General features: G+C 51.4%; 8 protein-coding genes across 8 annotated transcripts; 4 read left to right on the plus strand and 4 right to left on the minus strand.

Moving 5' to 3' along the window:
* Positions 1 to 98: 98 nt before the first annotated feature.
* On the minus strand, positions 99 to 4,340 carry BJY04DRAFT_207235 (WD40-repeat-containing domain protein; the record flags this gene model as incomplete). The annotated part of the gene is made up of 9 exons (XM_073713832.1): positions 99 to 524; positions 727 to 1,044; positions 1,171 to 1,297; positions 1,447 to 1,534; positions 2,012 to 2,398; positions 2,481 to 2,787; positions 3,546 to 3,850; positions 3,912 to 4,038; positions 4,158 to 4,340. 9 exons carry the CDS (start codon positions 4,338 to 4,340, stop codon positions 99 to 101), a joined length of 2,268 nt encoding a protein of 755 aa, XP_073571896.1.
* Positions 4,341 to 4,645: 305 nt separating this feature from the next.
* BJY04DRAFT_187974 (WD40 repeat domain-containing protein) lies at positions 4,646 to 7,379 on the minus strand. The gene is made up of 7 exons (XM_073711140.1): positions 6,985 to 7,379; positions 6,699 to 6,841; positions 5,664 to 6,600; positions 5,327 to 5,612; positions 5,061 to 5,264; positions 4,927 to 5,002; positions 4,646 to 4,875 (listed from the first exon to the last, which is right to left on the minus strand). The coding sequence occupies exons 1-7, from the start codon at positions 6,987 to 6,989 to the stop codon at positions 4,748 to 4,750; spliced, it is 1,779 nt and encodes a 592-aa protein (XP_073571897.1). The 5' UTR covers positions 6,990 to 7,379; the 3' UTR covers positions 4,646 to 4,747.
* On the minus strand, positions 7,380 to 9,358 carry gem1 (ERMES complex Ca(2+)-binding regulatory GTPase GEM1). Its single transcript, XM_073711141.1, has one exon. It carries the CDS (start codon positions 9,272 to 9,274, stop codon positions 7,769 to 7,771), a length of 1,506 nt encoding a protein of 501 aa, XP_073571898.1. The 5' UTR covers positions 9,275 to 9,358; the 3' UTR covers positions 7,380 to 7,768.
* Positions 9,357 to 9,861, minus strand: BJY04DRAFT_187979 (uncharacterized protein). The gene has a single exon (XM_073711142.1). It carries the CDS (start codon positions 9,751 to 9,753, stop codon positions 9,598 to 9,600), a length of 156 nt encoding a protein of 51 aa, XP_073571899.1. The 5' UTR covers positions 9,754 to 9,861; the 3' UTR covers positions 9,357 to 9,597.
* A 599-nt stretch (positions 9,862 to 10,460) lies between these two features.
* BJY04DRAFT_217779 (SYLF and SH3 domain-containing protein) lies at positions 10,461 to 11,890 on the plus strand (the record flags this gene model as incomplete). The annotated part of the gene is made up of 4 exons (XM_073716133.1): positions 10,461 to 10,503; positions 10,590 to 10,693; positions 10,753 to 11,816; positions 11,869 to 11,890. 4 exons carry the CDS (start codon positions 10,461 to 10,463, stop codon positions 11,888 to 11,890), a joined length of 1,233 nt encoding a protein of 410 aa, XP_073571900.1.
* Positions 11,891 to 13,622: 1,732 nt separating this feature from the next.
* BJY04DRAFT_187988 (putative telomere silencing protein Zds1) lies at positions 13,623 to 17,293 on the plus strand. The gene is made up of 3 exons (XM_073711143.1): positions 13,623 to 14,035; positions 14,258 to 16,546; positions 16,597 to 17,293. The coding sequence occupies exons 1-3, from the start codon at positions 14,030 to 14,032 to the stop codon at positions 16,801 to 16,803; spliced, it is 2,502 nt and encodes an 833-aa protein (XP_073571901.1). The 5' UTR covers positions 13,623 to 14,029; the 3' UTR covers positions 16,804 to 17,293.
* A 104-nt stretch (positions 17,294 to 17,397) lies between these two features.
* BJY04DRAFT_53314 (SNARE domain- containing protein) lies at positions 17,398 to 18,145 on the plus strand. The gene is made up of 3 exons (XM_073720586.1): positions 17,398 to 17,574; positions 17,683 to 17,791; positions 17,903 to 18,145. The coding sequence occupies exons 1-3, from the start codon at positions 17,552 to 17,554 to the stop codon at positions 18,059 to 18,061; spliced, it is 291 nt and encodes a 96-aa protein (XP_073571902.1). The 5' UTR covers positions 17,398 to 17,551; the 3' UTR covers positions 18,062 to 18,145.
* Positions 18,146 to 23,260: 5,115 nt separating this feature from the next.
* Positions 23,261 to 25,312, plus strand: BJY04DRAFT_217781 (arrestin family protein; the record flags this gene model as incomplete). Its single annotated transcript, XM_073716134.1, has 5 exons — positions 23,261 to 23,322; positions 23,391 to 23,534; positions 23,612 to 23,930; positions 23,991 to 24,419; positions 24,467 to 25,312. The coding sequence occupies 5 exons, from the start codon at positions 23,261 to 23,263 to the stop codon at positions 25,310 to 25,312; spliced, it is 1,800 nt and encodes a 599-aa protein (XP_073571903.1).
* Positions 25,313 to 26,000: the final 688 nt, after the last annotated feature.

A 26,000-nucleotide genomic window follows, 5' to 3' on the forward strand; every position in this document is an offset into this window, starting at 1 on the left:
AGAAGCTTCTTTCTTTATCTTTCTTTCTCCTCTGCTAATCTCACTCGACTCAGTCCTCGCATTTATTTTGTCATATCCCCGTCACAAACAAACTCCATTTACGCCCTCGACATAACGCCCCAAGCGCGGATCTTGTTGTCGGTGTAACCAGCGAAGAGAGTCTGGCCATCAGCGGACCAGGCGAGAGAGACACACTCGGGCTCGCGGCTCTTCTTGCCCTTCTCGATGTACTCGGGCTTGAGCTCGTCGACCTTGCTCTTCTTCTCGAGGTCGAAGATGGTGATGCTGCTGGCGGTGGCAGCGCACAGCCAGTAGCGGTTGGGGGAGAAGACGAGAGCGTGGATCTCGTCACCGGCGTGGAGAGAGTAGAGGTGCTTGGACTCGTTAAGGTCCCAGAGCATGGTGACACCGTCCTTGCCACCGGAGGCGCAGAGGGATCCATCGGGAGAGATGGTGACGGTGTTGATGTAGCCAGAGTGACCGATGTGGTCAGTCTGGAGGCGGCAGGAAGCGAGCTCCCAGACCTGTTATCTCGTTAGCTGCGTTCAATACTGCACGATATTGAAAATGCGCAGAAAACGCAATAAATAAAAATAGGCAAGTCCATCAGGCATTGGGTGAATGATTGTCTCATGGCCATAAGGCTCTGAAGTAGCAAATACGTAATATGCAAACATCATTTGGACGGAAGGAACGCAGGCGAAAAAAAAGGACCTCAGAACGTACCTTGACAAGCTTGTCCCAGCCGGCGGAGACGATGACGGGGTTCTGGGGGTTGGGGCTGAAGCGCACGCAGGACACCCACTCGGTGTGACCCTTGTCGGTGATGGTGTACTTGCAGTCTCCGAGGGTGTTCCACAGCTTGATGGTGCGGTCACGAGAACCGGAAACGATCTGGCGGTTGTCGGCGGAGAAGGAGACGGAGAGGACATCGTTGGTGTGGCCGACGAAAGTGCGGGTGGTCTGGCCGGAGGAAAGCTCCCACAGGCGGAGAGACTTGTCCCAGGAGGCGGACAGAGCGTAGGCACCGTCGGAGGAGATCACCTATAAATCCAAGCGCAACGCATCAGCCAATGTTCATCGCATGACAAATTTTCCGTTTTTTTCTTCTTGAACCCCGCTCCAACACGATCTTCAAGTTTTCGGGAATGGGTATTCGGGGATGCATACACAGTCGGAGACGATGTGAGAGTGGCCCTCAAGACTGCGCTTGGGGTAACCGTAGGCCTGCTCGTCGCGGGTAAGGTTCCAGATGATCAGGGTCTTGTCGCGAGATCCGGAGAGGAGCATGTTGGGGCTATCGAGAAGGATTCATGTCAGCCCCATTGTCCATATTCATCCAACACAAAAACATGTCTTCGGTTCATAAGTGAAGTCACACACGTGAAGCCGTATGTGACCCATATATCATCCATCCATGTACAGATCATCGGTAGGTGCCCTTACTTCTCCAGAGAGGTAGCGAGGGAAGTAACCCAGCCATTGTGGCCCTCAAGGGTGCCGCGAAGGACCAACTGCTCAGCCATGATCGATTCTGAGAGGACGATAGAGGGGCCGCGAGAGGAGAAAGGAGAATGAACGCGGGCGGAGCAATTGTCGTTGTCTCTGCGCGGGAGATAAAATCACAGCTTTCGAAGATGGAGGGAGAGCCACGCCCACGGGAAGCCCTAACGTAACGAGCTTACCGCAAAAGACTGTGTGGGCCGCGTGCCCTAAAGCTAAGCGAGTCACGTGAGTATATATGCTATCCAGACGAGCTATACAGCTTTCTATAGTTTGTATTAGCATTTCTATACCATAAACAATTGTCCTTAAGCTGCAACTCGATTATACAAGCTTTTATATAGTACATTCACCGAACTGGGGTTCTGCCGGTTGGGCGCCAATCAGATAAACAGCATAATATACAACGCCTTCACTACTATACAACGCATGCACAGCTCCAATCCTCCCGATTACTTTTGGTTGTCGAAGATCTGAATATTGGGCATCCTGTTCAATCCCTTTCCACCAGTCTTCCTGTCCTTCGCCGCATGGAAACCAGTAGCACTGTTATCCCTCACATGCTGTCGCAGCAACCTCAGGACATCAGACTCCGCCCACCGCGACGGCACTGGCCGATAAGCAGCCTTGAAAGCACCAACCGTTTGCGCCCACTCGCCGCTCTTAGCTCCGGTCTGTTTCCACGTCTCAGTCGGGGTGTCCTTCGGGACGTTTGAGGCAGCTTCATCTTCTGTAGGGGGATCCTGCGTTGCCCAGTAGTAGATATCCCAATCATTCTCGTCAAGGAAACGGTCGTACTCCTGCAGCTGCTCCTTGCTCATATCAGCCAGGTAGACGTCGGCAAAGGTCGAGAGCAGGAGGTCGGACTCCAGAATTCCTCGCTTGCGGCTTTGGTCTGTATCGCAAGTTAGCTCTAGCTCATAGTTTCGGGGGAATAACAGAAGTCAGAAAGAGCAAGCAAGCTCAGGCCTACTCACAAAGTAACCTCGCCCTCGTAGTCGAGACATCCTCACCCGTTCTCCTCAGAGGCTCGACTTTGAACGTAATTCCCTCCATCTCACCAACTCCTAGCTCTGGCTTCTGCGCGCCGGGCTCCTGTCTGCCTCCCGTATAATGCTCAACCTTTCCAGGGTACGTATCCACGGGCTTGAAGTTCGGATCCGCCGAGCTCAGAACATCCGGTGGCACCGGGGCTTTTCCCGCGCTCGGAATATCTTTGGTCAGTGTCGAGGTCGTATTGGTGAAGGCGGGATTCGGAGGCCTCTCCGTCTGGTAGGCACGGTGCTTGGGCGCTGTCGAGTGCGTTCGGTCGATGTCCTTGTCATCCTTGCTATTTTGCGGGCGAGCTGCCGAGACGTTGAAGGAGCGGTTTAAGCGTGCTGGAAGGGAAAGGGTTGATGGTGAGGGCCGCGCGAGCCGGTAGACAAGTCTGGCCGAAGACATTGTAGCTCTATATCTTTATTTTTAAGAAGAATGGCCTGTGAAGTTCTCAAAAATGGGGGAAACTTCTGAGAGCTGAATGAAGTGAGCTAGATTATTATGCGGGTTTGACATCATCCGAGGCATAGTTCGCTCCGGTCGACCCCAGTTTGCCGCGTTTGCACTGCTCTACCACCAACCGGAGAAGTGGATTTTTAACAACGCATGGTTGCTATACGACAAGCCGAACATGGTGAAGTTCAGAGACTGCGCATTGGGTCGAGTAGCTAGATGACTTTAGAGTTGCAGCCTAGGTCTGCTCACACTGATTCCACTTCGCACATGAAAGCCAAAGCGCCATGCGGAACTACGCTCCGACCACCTACAATCTCAATATGTGGTGTCATAATAATAATCATGATAATCTGAAAGTACACCGTGAAATCCGAGGTCACATAAGGTGGAACACGCAACAAATGCATCGAGACTCCATGTTTTGTCGTAAGCTAGAACCACTGCCCCGTTACCCCATAGCGGAGGACTAATATACGCTTAAATGAGATGCTTGGACCTAGAAGCAAAGCATTAGTACTGAGCACGCAGGACTGATTCGACTGGAAGACGTACCGAAAGTAAGCCCTCAGGTAAATGACCTGCCAGACACCAAGGCCAACCAGCATGCCCATTGTGCCGAACGCAAACCACTTCACGCGCTCGTTGGTGCTCTCATTGGTGTCTCGGAGCTTCTGCTCACGGGCACGGAGGTACTCCATCTCGTTGACGATCTCAGAAACAATCTCCTCAATACGGCGGAGGTCGGTCTCGACGGGCTTAAGCTTCTCCTGATTTTGGATGCTTGACCAGTCGCGGGCATCGGCACCGATATCAACGTCGAGTTCAATCGCTCGGTAGGGGTTCGCGACGCCTCCTGTTGTCATAGTCAGTACTGAGCGGGCACGGGCATATATGATGGCGCAGGTCGAACTTACGGCGGGAGACCAGCATATTCTCAAAGCAAACGTCAAAGGTGGTGTCTCCGGCGGACGTGAAGGCCTGGCGAGTCTCGCCAACAACATCCTTCGGTCGGCCGTGGTCATTGCCTAGCGCATCCTTGATCTGTCCCGGAACGGCAAGTTAGCATGCGGCTGCTTCGCTTCAGTGCACGAGACTCGAAGACAATATCGGATTGAATCTCCAAGCCACGTGAAAAGTAGTCCAGTTGATGTTCCACATACGTGCATGTTGACCATCTGACCATCACCCCTATCGCCGCTCACGATAGCCGTCACAACGACAAGCTGGTCCTGCAGGACGAAGTTGCGTATACATCTTTCACCCTTTCCAGCAAAGATATCGAATTTCAGGGCGGAGGAGAATTGCACACAGAGGAGGAAGAATATTCCGAGGGCCGACCTCATCGTTAGTCGGGAAGACCCCATTGTGAAGGTAGAATTGTGGTGGTGGTCAATTGAGGGTCTCGAGCTAGGTCCCGAACTGAAAGCTGTCCTACACTCCCACGCCGCGTCCTGGTTGAGCGGCACAACGTTGTTCCGAAACATATCCTCCGCCCGCCCCATACATTGCTGGACTGGCGTAAATAATGAATGATTATTGATTTATTGGATGCGCTTATGGGACTATTCATCATTTACTCTGAATGTTGTACGGCGTTCTTCGGGGGAATTCGTTGATGTTGTTTACATCAAATATCGCAGTACGGCTTTCAGCGAACAATATATTTTAACACAAACACGCTCGAACGGGAATGATAGGTACAGTTATGTGCATATATACAAGTTTGATTCTGACTCTAAACTGCAGATCCTCACAGCGATCCCATAGATGAAGCCGGATGAGCGGATCCCATGGTAGTACCCAGTGTTGCATTTGAGTTATAAGCACCAATATTATCATTAGGGCTTTCTCGAGGACGGTCCCAGGTCCGGATGTGACCTTCAGGTTCCTTATTAGCAATAGTAGCATTTTAGCAGGAGGCCAACGTACCTTCTAGAGAAGAGGTCATAATTGTGTCCTCTTGGAAGCCTAGCCAACAGATGGGGTCTTCGCCGACAGTTTTAGACTACGCCGATGTTAGTTCGACCTTTGCATAGATAATGGTGATGAAGGATAAGACAAACCATTATCGGAGGCAGCAAAGCCGTGCGTGCTCGAGCTTCAACGGCGTGTTGGATGGGCTGATCGGATGCGGTTTCATCGTCCGCGGCTGTCCGCTGAGAGTCCGACCTCATGCGGTTTCCTGCACTGTCAGCTCTGTGGCGGTTAATATGCTGTGAGCTTGAGGCGATTAGACTGGTTCGGTGACGCGCGCTGGCTTGATGATGCTGACAGAGTAAAGTCGATGTTAGCCTACGATATTGGCTTTACATGGTTCTCTAGGACGTACCACTTTCGGACGGTGCAGCATGCCGACGCTGAAATCCCAGAGCAGCAAGTTACAATCATCGCCGACACTGCCGATCCTGTATGCCCGCTCATCACATCGCCAGGGATCAAAGGCGACAGCAGAAACCCATGAATCGTGACCTTGGCACCGTGCGACGATCTTGCGCTCTGGTAGAGACCATATAGTAACCAAATCGTCTTGACCGCCGGTCACAATGTATTTGCCATCTGGCGACCAGCAGACGCATGTGAAACCGCCATAGTAACTTCGAAAGACATCCAATACTCTGCATCATGCATAAGAAACCGTAGCATTAAACAAGAACTTGAGAACTTACTCTTCTCGAAGGTAGTCCAACAATCGTAAAGACCCATCTTCCAACACGACAGCCAAATGTCTCTGGTCTGGCGAAAATGCAAACTGTGAAACCCTCTGATTTGCCAACTTCCAAACTGCCACCGGGTTGGTTTTCTGGTTCTTGGAGTTGACAGACTTCAAAACCTGCAAGGATCGGTCCGACGGCTTGACTGATTCTGTCGATTGCTCCGGTAACTCGGGGGTGAAAAGGGCGTCTTCCTTCTCCTTGTCGTACACAATTAGATGCCCATTCTCATGTGCCGCAAGGAATAAGCTTTCGGATCCGGGGATCCACTTGACGTGAGTTATTGGAGAGTTACAGATGACGCCGTTTTTGTTGATTCTTGCATACTTCTGACTTATGGGCTCGTACCAGAATATGTCACCGGCTGAAGATCCCATGACAACATCGATATGCGCCGGACTCTTGGTTATCTCGTTGACATCATGGCTTATCATGTGGGCTTTAGTGAACAGAATCTTGGAGAGCGGCTCGTCCTTGTTCTTGGAGCTCAAGTCCAGCCATTGGAATGCACGGTTTATGTTCGCAAATGCAAACAGCCCTTCTTGATCTCGGTCGCTAAGCCGCTTCGTGCTCGCCTCATGAATAATAACCCGAGAGACAAACGACGAGCTGCTTTTGATGATGTTGTTCTTGGGTTTGCGCTTCTTCGAGGGATCCTTTACCGGGATCGGCGCCAAAGCGGTATTACCATCCCCGAAAGGCGGCGCTGTGACAGTCAATTTCGTGGGGAAGACGTTCTTGTTTCGCGGGCCGATGCTAACCAACGATAGCTTGACACCGGATGTCGGAGGATTGGGGACAGTCGCAAGTGGATTCGGGTTTATGATCGGCGCCTCAGAGGGATGCGGGGGAGGGGTAGCCAGATGCAGGTCGTCCTGGAGCTGATATGTTCCTACAAGCACATCAAGCATTAGTAGAAAGATATAAGACAGTTTGAGAGCTTATCGCATGATGTTCAATATACACGCTTCCCGCCAGAATGAGACATACCTTCTCCTACCTGCAACGGACACCCTTTCTCCGGATGGGTAATGATGTTGTTGGTTTCAACGATAGGAACTGCCATGCCATTCGACGCCCCGGCTGCATAGGCAACCGGCACGGTATAGCGAGGCGGAGGTGGGGGAAGGACACTACAGAGATATTGTCAGCAGACCGATACTCGAAAAGTGGTACTGCGATAATGCAGCAGTTTTAAGTGAGCCACGCTCGATTCCAATGAGCGCCAGAACAACTAGGGCGCGTTGCAAGATAAAGGATTCCAATCAGTACTCACAACATCGTGGCGTGATAGATTAAAGCGGTTGCGTAGAGTGGTAGCTCGTGAATCCGCCTGATTATCGTATTTGTCCAGGAACAGTATGACTACAACATTCGCTGACGGATTTTCGGTAATCGTATGGGTTGTTGCGACAACTTCCGGGACGACGAGTACAGGCGAGACGTTATTATCTCAGTCCAAGGCTGCTGTTTCTGGCAGCTCTCGCGGGGAGTCTTATCGTGAGTCTCAAGAAGGTATGTGGACAGGCCCTATACCCATGAGCAACCAGAAAGAGAAGTGAGAGAATAGACAGGGATGAGGGGAAGGGGAAAGCGAAAGGAGTTCGAGCCACAGGCCGGGGCAGACGAAGAGGCCGAGTGCGCTGCTTAGGAAGGTATCGAGGTCCCAGTCTAACGCCGGTGGGAGGAATTCTGGGGAACTTCTGGTGTGGCTGGTTGGTTGGTGGAACTGGCAGCGTGGGGCACGCTAAGTTCGGAGCGTTGGAGATTTGGAGAAGAGACTCAGGCTATGGAGTATGACATCGCATTGGACAAATGCACCCTTAACTTCATCATGGATTTGAATTACTGTTTCAGAATCAAAAGTAGCCGAAGTGAAATAGTTGCGCTGCAACCAGAAGGTCAAACGTGTACAGACAACACACACACAGGCGACTCATCATTACTCCGCATCACGTATATACAATGCTCAACATGTCTGAAGCAAATCTATAAAAGCAAGAGGTACTCCTCGGGGTATAGAACTCCTTCGCTATCCAAATCGTGTCCCAGCCAGAGCCTCAAGCGCCACTTCCACTGACTCTCCGCCAGATCATGACCGCAGCAGCTCCGGCGCAGACAACCGCCCCAAGAGCTATACCCCATGACATCCATTTGCCTTCAGCATCTTCCTCGCTCCGCGGGAATGCTGTGCTAGGTTCCATAGCCGCTTCCGCAATGTGTACAAATAATTCTTGAATGGAGTTCCAAGTGACACTCACATGGAGTGGCGGACCTGGCATGTTCAACAGAGCGGTATACTCGTGAGGCTGATGTTCAGCCCGCTGGGTTGTGCGATCCAGATCGGCCTTAAGGGCAACATACACACTCGGAAGCTCCTCCAGATGCGGATATTTTTCCCTAAGGGCGGGAATGTGGGCAAATGAATCGGGATCAGACGAGTCATATGTGTATACGACCACATCACACTGGTCTAGCAGCTTCGCTTGGTTCTCGAGGATGGCGGGCTCCAGCTCTCCAAGCTCATCCATAATAAGATAACACTGCTTCCCACCAGGAAGCTCAACAGTGTTGACGGCGGTCCGTGGTTGGATCGTAGGATGGTATGTTGTGCTGAATCCACGGGACAAGAAAGAATCGAGAAGTGCAGATTTTCCTGACCCTGGCGCTCCAACAACGTGAGCAAGAACGACATTGCGACCTACCCGCCCGGGGCGCTTTCTTCGCTTCCTGGGTCTCGTCACTTTAAGAGCGGCCGCTGTGGAGGGATTACTCCGATCTGAAGACTCGAATCCCAGATATGCTAGGTACTCGAGTGTTGTCTTGGGTGATGTGAATGTTGTCATACTCCATTGCGCCAGCCATCCTTGAAGAGTAACATGGCCGGCTTCGTTGCGGACTGTGCAAGATGGGAACGATCCGTCTGTCCAAGAAGACGGTAGCCCAGGCGTTGGTGCAAACAAAGACGCAAGCTCCGCATCGTTCAAACCGCCATCATTGTCTTTATCTGAGAGAAGGAATAGATTGACGAAGAAACGGTATCCCTCCGGCGAAAGCTCGGCTGAAGCAAACGGAGGAACCTCGAATCTTGGATGGAGATAGCTTTCCTGCAGTGAAAGGCTGTCGGTGTACTGAAAAGCGCGCAGGATGATCCATACGGTTTCATGGCGCCCCTTCTCAGCATACATCTTGTTCAGATGAAGGAATCCACGGCAATCTATGCCTGACGGCGTCACAGAAGCATGGTGCGTTTTCTGAATTGTCTCTTTGATATGAACTAAATCTTCCCCGCTCAGCGGTTTCTCGAAACACCTCATCTGGAAATCTTTGATTTCCTTGTCTGATAGGTAGCCATCCCTGTCTTTATCGCTAAGGTAGAAGATCCGCTGTAGCGCCGCAATTGCGGCCGGCTTCAAAGCAGACTCCTTCGCGTCGAATATGGGCGCGATCGGATGCGTGACAGCTTTTTGGCAGAGGAAGAACGCTTCGTTGACGTTGCGATGTTCGCGAGCGCTGGTCCGAATGCACGAATCTATCTCCTTGAACTCCGACATGAGTGGTAGCATCTCCTCCTCAATGACCTGGGTTTCGGTGTGGTCCGCAGCTAAATCAGACTTGTTGGCACAGAGCACGACTGGGACGTTGACACCGAGAGAGCGGAAGTATGGCAGCCAGAAAAGCGCCACCCTCTCATAGCTGTAGTGATCGGAGTATACGAGGAGGATCACGTTCGATTTCCGAATTTCCCTAGCCAAGTTGCTCCTTTCTTGCGGAAGAGCAGAGGTGTCGACCACGGTTGTCGTTGTGACATTCTCGGGTGTTCCGATCGTTGGAGGTATCGTAATCTGCGGTAAAATCGGCTGGATCTTATTCGTGACAAATACACCTTTTACGAGGGAAGTAATAAGGCTGGACTTTCCAGTCCCCTCATCCCCGCAAACACATATCCGCACTTGAAGAAGACGTCAGTGTATCGCCGTGGAAGCATGAGAGAGTAAAATCTGACCTGTAGCCATTTGAGCAGCAAGAAGGGGCGAATCAACATGAATCTCGACCTTTCAGATCATTGCTGTCGTTGTATCCCTGCTGCTAAGCACTAGAGTCTCAACGGAGCAGGAGTCACCGCTGGTACAAGCTGGAGTGAACTGTTCGGGAGTTTGGGCGATCGCCGCATTAATTCCGGTGGCTGTGCTGTCATATGCAGCCTCAGGCGCCAACCAGATACTTCATACTACGACCAGACGGAGCAGCGCATTTGTTTAGACATAGCGAACTGGACTGTATGGTTGAATCCGTGATGCCAGGCTCTATCACCAAGTCTATTTCAGAGACCATCTGTGAATTGACTGTTTACCCCAAATGGACACAGCCGAAGATGATGTAACAGCTGACACGTTTGTAAATGGTGTCTCGACCACTCAGCCACACTCTGGGCAGCGCCCACTTCTCGTGAGTTTACGAGATTGCCTGAAAGAAAGGCTGGAAGAGACTGTCAAGATCGAAGTTTTTGTCTCTCCATTGACACTCCAACAATAGCTGTATCACCATCATCGTCTTAGAAGAGCCTTCTTGAAGCGCAGCGGACGAGCCAGCGACGTTACCTACGGAGACATTCTTAGCTCCACTTCCGGCGGCTCCCATTTGACAAGGCCTCGTTCTCCAATCCTGCGACAACCACCTACACCTCTTCTCTTACGGTCATCTTCTCTCTTTTGAACCTTTCTCCCTCGAGAGAGAGACCAGTGTGTCAAGATGCCTCTCGGAATCCACAACCCGCTTCCCTCGTCTATGTCAAGTTTGTGTTCCCGCTCTCCAGGTTTCCCCGCAGTGACCCGCCGAGAACAAGCTGAGCAAACGAGCTGACCGATTTCTCTCAAACAGGCGAATGCAAGAAGGCTGGAAAGATCCTCGCATCGTTCGTTGACCCTCGACAAGCATTCGGCCCTGACAAGGTGATACCACCGGAAGTTCTAGCTGGGGCCAAGGTAAGGATGATATGCTCGTGAACACGACGGTAGGCACAGCTGACAATTCGGCTGCGCAGGGCCTTGCTATTCTTACCGTCCTGAAAGCGGGCTTCTTAGGATCTGGTCGATTTGGCTCCGGTGTCGTTGTCGCTCGACTAGCTGATGGATCATGGTCCGCGCCGTCTGCGATCGCAACCGCAGGTGCTGGTTTCGGAGGTCAAATTGGGTTTGAGCTGACTGATTTCGTCTTCATTCTAAACGATGCCGCCGCTGTCCGTACATTCTCTCAAGCTGGAACTCTGACTCTGGGAGGAAACGTTTCGATCGCCGCTGGTCCGGTTGGCCGAAACGCGGAGGCTGCTGGTGCTGCTAGTACCAAGGGCGTGGCAGCTGTGTTCTCATACTCCAAGACCAAGGGTCTCTTCGCCGGTGTCAGTTTAGAGGGAAGTATGCTTGTCGAACGCAGAGATGCCAACGAGAAGCTCTATAGCAGCCGGATTTCTGCACGTCAGCTCCTCAGTGGCACAGTTCCGCCCCCTCCCGCCGCGGAGCCTCTCATGCGTGTGCTGAATTCACGTGCCTTTTACGGTCAGCGCATGAACGGGGATTCCATGTACAACGATATACCGGTGTACGATGATCGCCATGATGATGTGGTCTGGGAGGGCCGTCGAGGCGATGCGTACGGCGAGGGACTGCGACGTGACCGCACCGGATACAACGATTCCTCAAATGACTATGATTACCGCGATCAACCGCGCCGTGCGACCACATGGGCTGATGATGTGTATGATCGCCCCTCTGGTGGTTTAAGCCGTTCCTCTACTGCTCGCCAAAGCAACCGCAACGAGACATTCGACACCTATAACCGTCCTCGGGCCAACACTTACGACGACGACTATGTCTACTCTGACCGGAAGCCCAGCCGACCGACAGCGCCAAAGCCAGTGTTTGGCCAGCGCACGGGAGGCAATGCTCCGCTGCGTGAGGATCAGGCGATAGCTCTGTACACTTTCGACGCCGACCAAGACGGTGACTTGGGCTTCAAGAAGGGAGAAGTCATCACGATTGTCAAACGCACCGACAAGAAGGAGGACTGGTGGACGGGACGAATTGGCGACCGCGTCGGCATATTCCCAGCGTGAGGCTCCATCATGACCATCAAAATGACCATCCGCTAACATCAGGCTCAGAAACTACGTTGATGCGCCCTAGATTTAAGCAGGACAACGGTTTATGTGGAACGAAATTCATGACCTAAGATCGCCCTTCCTCCTTTATACCTATTTTTTGTCTATTTCTATCTATATCGAATCGAATGCCTTTCAGTCGTGTTGGAAAGTCCCTCTTTCACGTTCGGCCACCGAAGTTCTTTTTTAGCCTACTCGCGTAAGCGTCGGAGTTGGCAGGTTTTCCGGATGTTCGGGGCAAAGAGCAGGTAACATTGCAGATTTTTGATTCGATCTTATAGTTGTTTCATACCATTTGTGGTTTCATTTTCGTTCTTTGTTGCTGCTTGAATGTACAGGTTTTCGTCGTTATGAACTGCATGCTTGTCATTCTGAATCAAATCTTGTAGATAGGTCCCGCCATATATCAGGTCAATTTCATCGAATCAGCTGCTGGGTATCCCCGATACAAAGTCCCCATATATCGAAGCTTGTAGTGTGAACGTCACACGTCCCTTCGCAAAGGAGGTCCGAGTGCGAGTTCCAAAAGAGCTGCTCCTCAGCGAACAAGACATCCCTACTGCGCTGTTCACTCCTGATAACGTGAAACGCAACTTCAGCTGAATTCCAAACTTCTAAAAAGCACCTAAGTTGATCCAATCGCTTGCTTATTCTTGTAGGCAGGGGATCTCCGCGCCAATCGAGGGCAGGAATCAAGGGGGCACGGGAACAAAAAATGCTCCGATCAGTGCAAAGGTGAGAGCCTGGAGGAGGCTGGGCCTTTGAGGACTGGGATCTGGGGTTTGACCCGGATCATCCCATTCCATCCCCGCTATAGACTGGGGTTCATTTTGTCATTTGTGCTTAGTGCTCACTGCTGGTATACCCTGTCACGGAATCCTGGAGAGGAATGGGGTTGGTGAAAAACGAACAAGCTTTCAAATGATTTGCGATACTTCTATAAGGCATGACGCAGATGTCAATATGCTTGGCTGGGGTATGCTTTCAAGCCTCGCATCAATGAAAGATTAGGATTGTCGAGCAGCTACCTAGATAGAGTTATGGAGGTGAACGACGGCGCGGCTCGCTTATTATATAGAACTAACTATATAGCATTTGAGGCGCATGATTATGATACCTGACATCTTCATTATATTGTGTTGAAACTAACAACCAATGCTCATTTTAGCCCTTCGGTGTCAAGCAGGGCATGACCTCACTCTCACAAGCGATTCTTGTCGTCGTAAAGACCCTTGGCACGCAGTCTAAGCCTCAGTACGGGGAGTCGATGCTGTGATCCACTGCGATCGTCGTCGCAAAGGGACGGGGGTTGTTTCCGTTTCATGAACGCTGAATTCTCCTATGTTTCAAACCGTGGCCATTATCTAACGTACTCCGTAATATGAGAAGATGCCAGATAGTGTCCTCTGCATAGACCCCCTCGCTCAGCTGATAGTTATAGGGAGTCGTGCGCTGTCGCGGGTGTAAAGTGATGAGGAAGGCCGAGGATTTTGTCGATCGCAAAGCGCCCTCAGCGCTAGAATATCAACCTTGCATCATCCAGATGCTTTCATATCGAAGCTTGCCTGAATAATATCTGCTGAGATTAAGAGAAAGAAGTTGGAAACAGCTTCAAATACACAGTCCTTGGGTCAAGGTTGTTGTTCCCGTTTGAGCAACCAAGTTGGGCCGGAAGCCAGCCAACCACAGCGAGGGTCTTCTGAGGTTCCCGTTCTTTGCTTGCTTTCCCATCCCATCCACTCACTACTGGACTCACCCAAAGAAACACTTCCCAGGGCACGAGGTTAACCTCTCCTTCCCGCCCTTCTTTAACCTCACTATCTTTCCCGCCATCCTCCCCTTCTTAATTCTCCTCTTGACCTGCTGCCTCGCTTTTGAAGCTTGGTTCCTCATCTCTCCGTCCCTTTCTCCTCCCTCTACGACGTTCGCTCTGGTCGCCGGATGATCAGCCCTCCCCGTCCTCTCTTTCCCTCGTCGCCTGGTGCTGTCCCTCTCCCAACCGTTGCCCCCCGCGTCCATGATTCCATGACCACCAACTGCCTCTGCTGCTCTTCCGCCGTGGTGGTACTCTGACCACCCTTCCACCGGGTGAAAATCCCTTCGCCTTCTGGTCTACAACCGATTTCCGGTGTGAATAGTCAACCTTGCCGGATAATTTGGTCCCATGCAGGTATGTCGAGTCCTCATTCCATTCTGTCTGCTGGAGAACCGGCACTGCCTGCTCTGGTATTTGTGATGCTGTGAGCTCGGATGGAACACTATATCCTGCCATTCCGCTTTGTCGAGAACATGAAATTTACCCCACAACCAAGGGATAAACCGGGGATCATCCTGTGCTCTTTCTTTATCGTTGACGATCTGTTTCTGATTATGGTCGCGTTTCTATTTCTAGGCTTCACCGAGCCCCCCTGAGGCTGGCGGAGGATACTCGACGCGGAGAGGCCATGTGCCTCAGTTGTCGATTAGCGACCCAAGTCACCATGTTACAGAAGCAATCGGGCACATGTACGAAGACGACTACGACAAGCGAGAGTCGAGGCGCCTCAGCTATATATCGTCACCATTGAGTGAAGCCATATCGATCGTTCCCCAGAGCCGGCCCGCCGAACTGTCATCATCATCACAGTCATTGCGGGTACATAGTGAGACGGATGGCGGCCGCCAGCTGCTTCCGAATGGCCCTCATCGTCCGTCTACAGCTAGGACCATGTCGTCAGAGGATAGTCCGACATCACCAGGATTCTCCGACACGGCCAACGCCTCCTTTCCTTTGAACGACATCGATTACGAGTCCGACCCCGCTGCCGTAGCACAAGAGCTCAGCAACCTGGCTGCTATTCGGCGGATGTCGATGGACGTTACTGCGACTGGCGACCCTGACCTTCCGAGTTTCAACTTCCCTGTACCTTCAATAGCGCCTTCGCCCTCAGCTGATGAGAATGATGCCTCACGATTGTTCTGGGTTCCCGCCCGTATACACCCGGAGCTGGCTCCGAAGGAGTTCAAATCATTCCTCGAGAGCAAAGCGGACCACATAAAGCGCAGGTCAGGCGATTTCTCATCGCTGAGTCCAGAGCGCAAGAACTCGGATGGTTCTCTTCGTCGAAAGCGTTCTATGCTTTCCAAGCAGATTGATAACGGTCAGGGTTACACGGACGGTGCAGAGCGATTAGAGCGGAAGCGGTCACAGAATGGCAACCCGCAGAGTCCAAATCTATATGAAATAGAGGATTTGATGGAAGACCCAAAGCAACGGGCCCCTAGTGCTTCATCCATTTTGGAGAGTGTTCAGGCCCTTGGCATTTCAGCCGACGAAGACAAGCCAATTTTGCCTCCTGCGCCTCCAGGTCACAGTTTAAGACGCTCTACTAGGACCCAGTATCGAAAGGCTGGCAGCTTAAAGAAGGGCGAACGCCCTTCGTTTGCTAAGAGAACCGGTCGAGGCTCCGAGTCGAAGGGCACACTAGACTCGATCGTTGGCCCCGGTAAGGAGCCAATCCTCGGCCTGACTCGAGTTTCTACGGACCCAACTCCCAGCGCATCGCGCGCTCAGGCTCTAGCCAAGTCTCAGCAAGCGGCCAGCGGTCTCGCGGATGCACCATTAGATGCGAGATCGGAGGATTTGCACTCGAAGGAAGGTTTGCATGGACAGCCCTTGACAGACTCTGGAAATCGGGTCAATGCACCTACGCAACCTCGACAATGGAGTCCAGAATCTGGTTCGAATGGACGATCAAATTCTATAACTCAAGATCAAAAGATCCCAGAGATCGTCGAAACCCCACCAATTGAAACTCAACCCTCGACTAGTCACATACCGGCTCGTGTCTCCAGCCATGACCCTCCGCAACAGCCCAAGGCCGAGCACAAGCGACCGCCGCTGATTTCTCGCGCTGCTGCAAAGAATTCTACACCGACGTTGAACGAATTCGCCAGTAATCCCCAGCCTTTACCGGGCAATACTACTCGAACGGACAACCTCTCATTCATCCCCACCTTGTCGGAAGATAAAAAGGCGGAATCGAAGAAGAGCAAGGACAAGAAGGATTCAGAGGGCCGCAAGTCGAGCTGGCACTGGTTCCTGGGATCTGAAGACAAGGAGAAGGAAAAAGAGAAGAAAAAGGATGAGTCCAAGAAGCTCAAGTCGAAAAATACAGACAAAGTTAACGAGGCACATGCTGCGGCGGCATCTAATGAGCCCACTCAACGGCGTGAAAGTGCTGTTTTCGACCGACACGACTCGAAGCTCGAAGAGGAGCGCAAGAAAGACAGTGCGCGCAGGTCCTCCGCGGAAACCAAAAAAGAAAAAGAATCAGGTCTGTTCTCTTCGATATTTGGCGGTGGCAGGAAAAAGAATAGCGAGCATCACCATAAGAAGAGCATGTCTCGGACTCTCTCTCCAGAGCCTCCAATCCGCGAGCTTAAAGCCGATGTCGACTATCCATGGACTCGCTTCTCAATACTGGAAGAACGAGCTATCTACCGCATGGCTCATATCAAGCTTGCAAACCCTCGGCGCGCTCTATACTCTCAGGTACTACTCAGCAACTTTATGTACTCTTATCTCGCAAAGGTTCAACAGATGCACCCGCACATGATGGTGCAGTCTTCCGCGTCACAGCGGCAGCAGAAATCCAGAGAGCAGTCAGAGGAGTACATGCAGTACCAGAGATACCAAGAGGTAGGTTGTCTCCAAGCCGTCCATATTCGTTGCTAATTAGTCAGTCCCAGGATCAGCAATACAGTGATAGCTCGTATGACGACTCACAAATGTACGATTATGGCGATGATTCGCGCAATTACCAACAAAACTCGCGAGGAAGCAAAAGTCATGGCTACGACAATGGCAATTCATATGGCCCAGGCCACTACCAGTACGGGCATATGTCGTTCAGCGACGATGTGCAGCTAGACGACGATGACGATGATATGTGGTGACAGAGATAGGAGCTGTTCTGTTACTTTCCGCAACGCGCAAATACCCTTTTCTCACTGGCTTAAGCCAGACCTGTACACTGATTCCTTTCTCTCTCTGCTTCTGGCCTGTGGGTTATGTTTATCTGCACAGGGAAAGGAGCATGAACGAGCCACTGGTGCTTATACTTTGTTCTGTGTCTCTATATAGCGCTGGTCCGATAGGGCAAGGCAGCGCACGACATGACCTGTTACTTTGGCTTGATTTGCTCGCATAGCGTCTGGGGTTATTCATTGGTTTCTTTTCATCTTTTCGATCCTGTTTCCCACATTTTTACTTTGCGTGTGTGGATGGGTGGTTGGCGATGCATGTCGTTCATAAACTTTCTTTCAATTTGTCTTTCGAGTATCTTACGAGCAGCATGTGCTGGGCAGCGGCTTGCGGATGTTGGCCGCTGTAGGAAAGGCTGTATAATAGTAGACTGGATCACTAATGCAGTATTGCTTTACTATACTTAATCCCCATCGTTTGTAGCTATTTCTAGATGTGGCTGTGCGAGCACGTGACCTGATCATCGTCATCATCTGGGGATTCAACCGCAACCCCGGACGGAGACCTCCCATTCAACCAACTTTACTCAAGTCTCAACTAGACGCCCGTCGTCGCACTCTCGCACTACTACTGAAAAACGCGCATCAACATTAAGACACCCCCGAATCCAACCAGCTCAAAACCAGAACAGACAGGAGAGAATCTATCCTCCTCACCAAAATGGCAGACTACGAACGTGAACAGTACGGCCCCTACCCTTCTCTTCCCTCCTCGATACCTGTCACATACACTCCTCTGTGTGCATTGGGAACAAAACCCAGGACTATAATCTAACATGGGACTGCAAACAGACAAAACAACGAGCTCCTAAACTCCCTCTCGGGCAAAGTCTCCGCCCTGAAATCCGTCACTATCGATATCTACGACAATGCCTCCGATCAGCGCACCTTGGATCATTCGGTACGTTTCTCCGGCTTCGTCAATCTTTCATCATCCCCGTTTCTATTACTCGCGCCCCTCCTCTCCTCTCTACAAAGGCAAATACTAACGTGAACATGTACCGATAAACAGAGCCAAGTCTTCTCCTCCCTAAGCACAAACCTCAAAGGCAGCGCGAGCCGGCTCACGCGCATGGCGAAGCAAGGCGATACCGTTGCGGTCCTGAAAGTCGCGGGGATTGTGATCGGTGTGGGCATTCTGCTTTGGTTGGTGCTTGGGTGGATTTTCTGATTCTCTCGCTTGTTATACCACGGGGTCCTGGGGACCGGGGTGACGGAATGCGAATGTGGGGATGTCATGGTTCTGAGATTGAGATGCATGGGTAGGTGGGCGGGATATATACTTAATACGGGGGTTGAGGAATGGATTGGGGATAGCGGTTAGAGGGATGGCATGGCATGGGATGGCACGGGGTTTCTCTCGCGGGCGAGAGACGTGCGGTGCGTGCGGTCCTGGCTGATGATCTTGATGGTGGTGGCTTTTACTTGATCATGCTGAGCACGGGTCAGAGCAATGGACTTGAACATGAGACAGCACGGCGTGGACGGGATGAATGGATGCACATACGATTTTTTAATCAAGAAAGAAGGCTGCCGCTAGACTTACTTTGCTTGCTTCTACATTATACATCTCTCACTTAGCACGGTGGAGTACAGTGCGTCACTATCTTCTCGGTTGTCTTTATATATCTGTTCCTTTACAAGATCGTCAAAGCGAAGCAGGCAGGTTGATTTCTTCATTTATTTCTGTTAGTATACTATCCTATATCCCTATCGTCCTCACTTTCCGCAAGGGCTATTCCCTGATGTCCTAGATGACGGGCTTTGAAGGCGAGGAAGCATGAGTTTACCGGTGATAGATAGACCAAGCATACTCCTACCAACCTACCAACCTCTGACAGACTAGACGCCCGCTCAAGCTGAAACAGTAATAACAGCAACAACAAAATGAAGAAGGGAGATGACGAAGGAAAGAACTTAACTTCCAACTCTCCACGGAGCTAAGTGCTCGGCAAGACAGAGCCTCTCAACGCGGTGCACTGGCAGTGTCAGAAAAGGGTGTTGGCCCATTTAGGTATCTGTAGGCGCTGCCCGCGGGCACGTGCCCCGTGGCCTGAACTTGCCAAATGCCAGCATGAAGTGAAGTACGGTGGCGAGTCCGGCGCTGTTAGCATGAAGATCTGCGCTATTAAGCTAGATTTTTTCTCGAGTTTTATGGGCCTGTGAGTGGGATGTTGAGTGGGTTGTGGTGAGTAGGTAGGCGTGGTGCTTTTGAGGTTGAACTGTGTGGAGAGTGACTAAAAGTACAGATTGGGGAAGGGGGAAGTGGGAGCCCTGGAGGTAGGTGTTTTGTGGTTGTATAAGACTAAGTCTGCTCCGTACGATGTCGGATTAGAGTTCCGGCGGTCGAGATGTGCGGGTATATGCCGGCTATATGGTGCCTTTATCAATATCGAATATGGCGCCTAGGTGCAGGACGGAGCAGCCTGGTGGCGGTTCAAGCCGTTTGGGTTCGGTTGTTCATGACTTCATGTCCATGAACCCGGCGAGATACTGTAGGTAGATTTGCAAGCACCCAGTGGACATCGTCCGGTTCGTGCTGCCAAGGGACGTCCGGATTGAATTACCATCTACGTGTTGGGAAATGGAAGGGCGGCTCGTAGGTTATTTATCATCTTGTTCGTGCGTAGATTTACGCCATGTAGTCCGCCCAAGTCGGCAAGAGAAAGTCTCGCAGAATTGAAAACGCGATACGCGCAAGAAATGTCATGGTGTAGGAAGAATGCGTGGCGTCTTTATCACGCCATTGCTACATGTAGCTGTGGTGCGTACACCGTAGGCTGTATCGCGCCGATCCAGCAGAATGCAGATGCTTGTTGCATCCGTAAATGAATTGTTGAGACTGAGGGATAGATGTTAAGGCGTAGAGATATCTCTTGTTTCTCACTTGAACGCATCCTCGCATGACACCAGGACTACATCGCTGATATGCTCGGAGGACAATCTCTGGTTAATCAAACCCTCGGGGAGAAACCCGATCTGATAGGACCTGGGTCCTGCACATCCGGCTAAATTGCGGATAGAGGAAATTTCCGATAAAGCCCTCAGTGGATTCCTCCAGGGCCCAGGCACACCCATGTGAAAGGTCTTCTACACCGATTGTCAAGGCAAGATCCTCAGCGAATGCGATGAGAATTCGACAGACGGATGAGTAAAACCTAAGCCCCAATTCTGGCCGCCGGTGACCGGGATAACACCATGCGAATGGCGAAATCAGGAACGCGGCGTCGAGGACCCGGATGGCAACGACAACGTGCAGGTGTAAAAAACCTGAACCTGAAGTGGGACTTACGGTAGATTCCGCGTCGAGTCGGGAGGGAACGATAAGCGCATCCACTATTTTTCTTTTGCCGTTTTCTTCCTTTGTTGGTGGTTCAACGCGGTTGCGGTCCCCTGATAAGGAGGCAGCTCAGAGCTGAAACGCGAAAACTGCACTCGCGATCGGCCAACAGGAGGTCGCGCTGCCATCACGCCGTCTCCATCTCGGGCGGGCGATAGCGTTCTATTCCGAATGGGGACACCGTGGCTGCAGATACTTTGGTGGTGGACTCGGCATGCCGATGGTGGATTGCGTTGAGATGGCCGGAAATCCGTTCGCGATCTAGACTTTCTCTTGCGTACTCTGGTGGAGTGGGACGAGCAGCAGGTTTTGTAGTCTGTCCAACCTGACATCGCAGCCCGTCACACATGGCGAAATGAGCGAAATAGCTCTGCGAGTGGCAGGCTGAGAGCTCGTTCGGCATCAACGCTGCGACCATGAAGCCTGAGCTCAAGTGACAAGAGCAAAGTCGAGCAATCGCGCCATCGCAAAGCTCCACTGTGCGATAGCACGAAGTCCCTGCCCTGCGCGGCCCACTTTATTGGCTTGCACACTCTAACTGGCGGACGAGAGTCCTACGCGAAACTTGCGCATGGGCGGGTTTTCCCGATGTTATCGATAAGTTTGCTGGGCCGCAGCCCGCTGATTGACCCTGCACATCATAGTCCATGGTTCAGAGTCCAAACGTGGTTAGCAATGCTGCAAAACCTGACACACTCGATTCATGATTGCGCGGCTGGCGAGGCTAAAATTAGCTGTAAATCTTATAGACAGCTGTCATGGATAGGGAATGATATCATCCTTTGCGTCAGGACGAGAGCTCAATGCTTCTGGAACGTTGAGGGAGTGGAGGGGAAGGTCCTGCCGTATCTCGTCATCGTTACCTCGACGATAATGCAAAGTTCTTTGTTTGGATTCGGTTGGGACCGAGGACCCGAGGATTGATGGGATCGATGAGCTTGTTGTTTCAATGTTTGTGAAGTTGGTTGACAGCCGGACCGGAGGTTCTTGCTTTCTCTCCGGATCACATGTTGCCTCCGATCTATCCCGACCCCGATTTGCTCCGGACTGAGGCCCTGTACAGGCATCGGACCAACATGCACGACAACAACAAGACAAGAAATAGGAAAATGGCTCAATGTTGATGCGGAGTGAATTATCCGGAACTGGTCGAATTGACCTTTGATATCTGTGGTAGCTCTTCAACCTTAGCATAAGGTTGAGCGTACCTTTTGATCTCTAACCTTATCAGGAACGTCCTCACTATGAGTATGTGGCTAATGCGTATGCATGGAGCAGTGTCGATCAACCGCACTCAGGAAGCATGATCCTGGTCTTTTTATGGATTTTATACAGCTTTCAACGCCTAGACCTTCGAGTATTAAATATCCCTGTTGTGCCTCGGTCCATGGGTGCATTGCTGACGTTGATCAGCAGGGTCTCAATCACTGCAGAGTACAACTAATGCCCCTGGATACAGACTTGTTGCGGTATATCGAGGCGATCGATGTGTATAGTTATATAGTCAGTGGAGACTGATGCTGAAGCTGACGACGAGTTAGAGACCAAGGTAAGTTCACCGAGCCCATACATCAATGATCTTCAGGCCTCCACTTGATGGTTTCTTGTCCCGACTCCCTGCAGAGTTGAGCTTGGCTTGACCATCAATATGCTGCAGCTTGCTGTCTGATCCCATGTGAGCGGTACTTTGGTGATCTCGGCTACTTGCCGGGTGTCATGCCACGCAGCGATCAGTCAGGCAATGAAATAAGAGAGTGCGATGTACTGAGTACTCCGTGATCCGTAGTCCGGAGTAAGCGGTGATGTGTCAGTATATTCCACGAATAAATGCTGAGTATGGATTATTGCAGCAGAAAGGGCTCGACGTATTCTTGGTGTTATCTTATCGGGCTGAAGTATAACATGGGGTTCGTGTAACCCGGGGGAAGCACAGTAGTACCTGTGTGGTACAAGGGATGGCTGATGCTCAACCACATGCTGATAGTACATATTGCTATACCTTGACGCACGAATTACACCTGCACCCATCATCTCAGTCCTCGGAAGACCCGAGCACACGGCAGATCGGACATCCACCGGAAGAGACGATCCCGTGGCAGCTGAAGAACCAGGATAATGAGAAAATGATCGATCATCCAAGACAGAATTGAAACAACAATTCTGTCTTATGACAGCGCATCAAGTGCAAGACGGGCTCAGCCCATCAGGCGGTTTCTCTGATAAGCTAGTCGGAGAGGCTGTGACACAGTGACAGGCGTGTTCCCGTAAAGCCAGCCAGCCGATAGAGGATAGCCGGGCGATCCCAGGGCCCGGCAAAATAATACTTCCATATTAATTAAACCAGCAAATTCCAATTATTTGGACTCACTCAGCCTTTATAAGTTGACGGTCATCTTTTAGCTAAATACTGGGCGTATCCTGCCTGAATCTGACAGTCTCTTTACCATCATTGTATACGGCAGCCTGTCAAGCGTACTGCTACTCTGCTATCGGCCTGTCTGATCCTTCGGTATGTCTTTTCCCGACAAAAGTACCCTTAAAATGGCACTCTTTGCCCTGTGCCTCCTTTGATGACCACCTTCCCTTTGTGGCTTTTCTTTCAGCCGGCCGCGCTTTGCGCAGGCTGACAAGCTAAAGCCATATAATACTCTCTCTCTGTCTCTTCCTTCGTTGGAGAGGAACCTGTACTGACTGACAACAGTGTTATCTACCCAGCTTAGTCAAGTGAATCGCATCATTTCCGGACCCGCCAGCGAATATTCAAACCTCCCTCTCCAAGCCAATCGCCACAAGCAATAAATCCAAAATAAAAAAAAGACGGAAACGGCCAGTTTGGTAGAGGTCCACTTTACTCACATCCCAGTGGGACCCGAAGATCGGTGCTCAGTGCCCTATCTGTGTCATACTTTTTTTCCCTTTTTTCGCTCTTTGCCCTGCTTTGCTATTTAAGCCTGTTATCGCCTAATTTTCATTCTGCTGTCCCACCCTTTTCGCACCTTTTGACCCTGGTGCTTTACCTTCACCTTCGCCATGGCGCTCAGTTTCTTCAGTGGAGGCGGCAGTGCAAGTCATGCGAAGTACTTTGATATCCGGTAAGTGCAGATTGTCGGCATTTCGGCCCTTGGCCCGAACTCTGCTAACAACCACTTTCTTGCGACAGCCTCGACGAGGACTACATTGTCTTCCGCGGTGGTGAACAAGAAGCTGCCAGCGCTCATTTAAGTGGCAAGCTCATCCTCTGTTTATCAGAACCCATCTCTCACAAGCATATTCGATTGCACTTGACGGGGATATCGCGAGTTTGGTGAGTTTTCGATTTGGGGGAAAATTCCCCCGCGGGTTAACGCGGCAAACGGTCTGCTGACAACAAGCTCCCACTAGTTGGCATCTTCCATCGAGTTCTGCGGCCGGCGGGCGCAAGAATTGGAGAGAGCGTGTCTTTTACGAGAAAACGTGGAAATTCAGAGATGCCGGCAAGAACAAGACCGAGATCCTCCCTGGCGGCAACTATGAATATCCTTTCGACGTCATCCTGGAGGGCAACATGCCGGAGAGTGTCGAGGGTCTCGCAGATACCTATGTCACCTACCGCTTCAAGGCTGAGATCGGTCGCAAATATGCAAAGGACATCATTGTCCGGAGGCCGCTCCGCATTATTCGCACCCTGGAGTCGAGCGCTCTCGAACTTTCACACGCGATGGTATGTCGATCCTTGTATCCTCGGTATGTTGGTCACATGCGCTGACTCTTTCGCTCGCAGTCCGTTGAAAATATCTGGCCAAACAAAATCGAGTATTCTATTAGCACGCCGACGAAAGCCGTCATCTTCGGCACGAGTATCCGGGTCGATTTCAAGCTGATTCCCCTCCTCAAAGGTCTTGGGATTGGCCAGATTGTGTCGCAATTGATCGAAACGCACGATCTCACCCTGAACCCCGAAGATCCGGATGCGATCCGCAACACCTACAAAAACACCAGGACCATTGTCAACGATGAACACACGATCGACCAGGAGAACGGTATGGAGATTATCGACGAGGCTGCGGAAGGGTATCAGTTTTCGCGCCTATTAGATTTGCCCAAGACCTTGGCACGGTGCCTGCAGGATACCGATACACGAGGGATCAAAGTGAGGCATAAGCTGAAGTTCAGGGTGCAACTTCTCAACCCCGATGGCCACATCAGCGAGGTATGTAATATTCTGTTCAAGTATGGGCTGAACTAACAATAGCATAGTTACGAGCCACTCTTCCAGTCTCGATCTTTATCTCTCCCAACCTCGCTCTCGACGACAACAACACCCTCGTTGACACCACTCCTCAGACTGCCCAGGCAGCTGCCAACGACCTCGCACAAGCAGCTCCGCCTTTGTACGGCGAACACCAATTTGACCAGTTGTACAGCGAAGTCGATCCCTCCGGCTACCGCACTCCCGGCCCTGGAAGCGGCCCCGGCACTCCATTTGGAACATTGAGTCGAAACCTCTCAACCGAAAATCTCGCCTCCATGAATGCGATCACCACCAGCGACATTTCTGCCTCCGCACTGCACCATCGTTTGATCAACCTCGATGCCCGCGGTCACAGCCGGCTCTCGCCTTCCGAACATGATCACCTTGCAGTCACCTCCGACCCTAACCCGCCCTCTGGCTCGAATACCCATGGTACGCCTTCAGGATCCAACACTCACAGCCCCGGAAGCCCCATACTTTCGCGGAGGACGTCCGACGAAGTTGAGCATGACCACATTCCGTCGGGAATGGCAACGCCATTCCATCCCCACTCTGCCGAATTGGAAACACTCAGTCGCGTTCCTAGCTACACCACCGCTGTCCGATCTTCTGTGCGTCCTCACGATAGCGGTCTGCCAGATTATCAGGCGGTTGTTGCGGAGAACCTTGCCGTGTCAGCTCCCCAGTCGCCGCAGCAGGCACACGTCCGAGGTGTCGGTCGTGGTAACGACTCTTATTTCACCGCGCCTATGGACTTCTTCCACCGACCTGGCTTCCTCCACTCCCGCTCGCACAGCCATTCCGATGACGAGCGCAGGGTGCGCCTGACCCAAGCACGAGGCAGGGCGTAAATGGCATTTCCACGACTCATCGCGCTAAACGACTCACGATTCACAACCTAAAAACGACGGATACCCGCCGCCTTTTCTCGAGCGGCCTGTTATTTCAGCCATTCTACAATCTCGCGATCATCAACGGCCATCGATCCGCATCTCCTAATCCATTCGACTATGGTCAACTCTTCCAGCGCAGGACGTTGGTTGATATCTCATAGAATCTCCTAATTTCTCTACGCCACTCGGCTCATTATTTTGTACTTATATCTACAGCATGTCGGCCTTCATATTATAGATAGGGAAGGCACGGAACTCATTGACTGGCGTTTTACATAGACGGACTGGGCAACAGACGAAAGTCATGACAATAAAAAGTGCGGGCATGCTAGTACCTGCTCTTGTGGCAATGATCAATGACTTATGCACGTGTATTGAATCTTCTAAAATCTTCACTATATACTTAAGAATACCGTTTACCAGGCAATGTTCTTGTGGTACTCACGAACTCACTCTTCATAGATCTAACGTAATCTTGCTCTTCGGTGTCAGTCCCCCTCCGTATTCAGTACGAGGACTCTTCGGACGCCCTAAAGATCCGCACGCACGGTTCATTAAGCTCAGCCACATCTTGAAATTACCCCCTTCCTAAATAGTGGAGGGTCCTGGTAAACACCCAATATAAACCCCACCCGCTCAATTCTAG

This window comes from Aspergillus karnatakaensis, assembly GCF_047715665.1.
Source record: "Aspergillus karnatakaensis strain CBS 102800 unplaced genomic scaffold BJY04scaffold_21, whole genome shotgun sequence".
NCBI classification, from domain to species: domain Eukaryota; kingdom Fungi; phylum Ascomycota; class Eurotiomycetes; order Eurotiales; family Aspergillaceae; genus Aspergillus; species Aspergillus karnatakaensis.

Coding starts and splice junctions, on each gene's coding strand:
- BJY04DRAFT_187979 (XM_073711142.1), bottom strand. CDS start 9,753: ATGTTGATTCGCCCCTTCTTGCTGCTCAAATGGCTACAGGTCAGATTT.
- BJY04DRAFT_187974 (XM_073711140.1), bottom strand. Junction 5,613..5,663: donor TTGGACTACCTTCGAGAAGA/GTAAGTTCTCAA, acceptor TGCATGATGCAG/AGTATTGGATGTCTTTCGAA. Junction 5,003..5,060: donor CTTTGCTGCCTCCGATAATG/GTTTGTCTTATC, acceptor ACATCGGCGTAG/TCTAAAACTGTCGGCGAAGA.
- gem1 (XM_073711141.1), bottom strand. CDS start 9,274: ATGCTACCACTCATGTCGGAGTTCAAGGAGATAGATTCGTGCATTCGG.
- BJY04DRAFT_187988 (XM_073711143.1), top strand. Junction 16,547..16,596: donor AGTACCAGAGATACCAAGAG/GTAGGTTGTCTC, acceptor AGTCAGTCCCAG/GATCAGCAATACAGTGATAG.
- BJY04DRAFT_53314 (XM_073720586.1), top strand. CDS start 17,552: ATGGCAGACTACGAACGTGAACA. Junction 17,575..17,682: donor GCAGACTACGAACGTGAACA/GTACGGCCCCTA, acceptor GACTGCAAACAG/ACAAAACAACGAGCTCCTAA. Junction 17,792..17,902: donor AGCGCACCTTGGATCATTCG/GTACGTTTCTCC, acceptor ACCGATAAACAG/AGCCAAGTCTTCTCCTCCCT.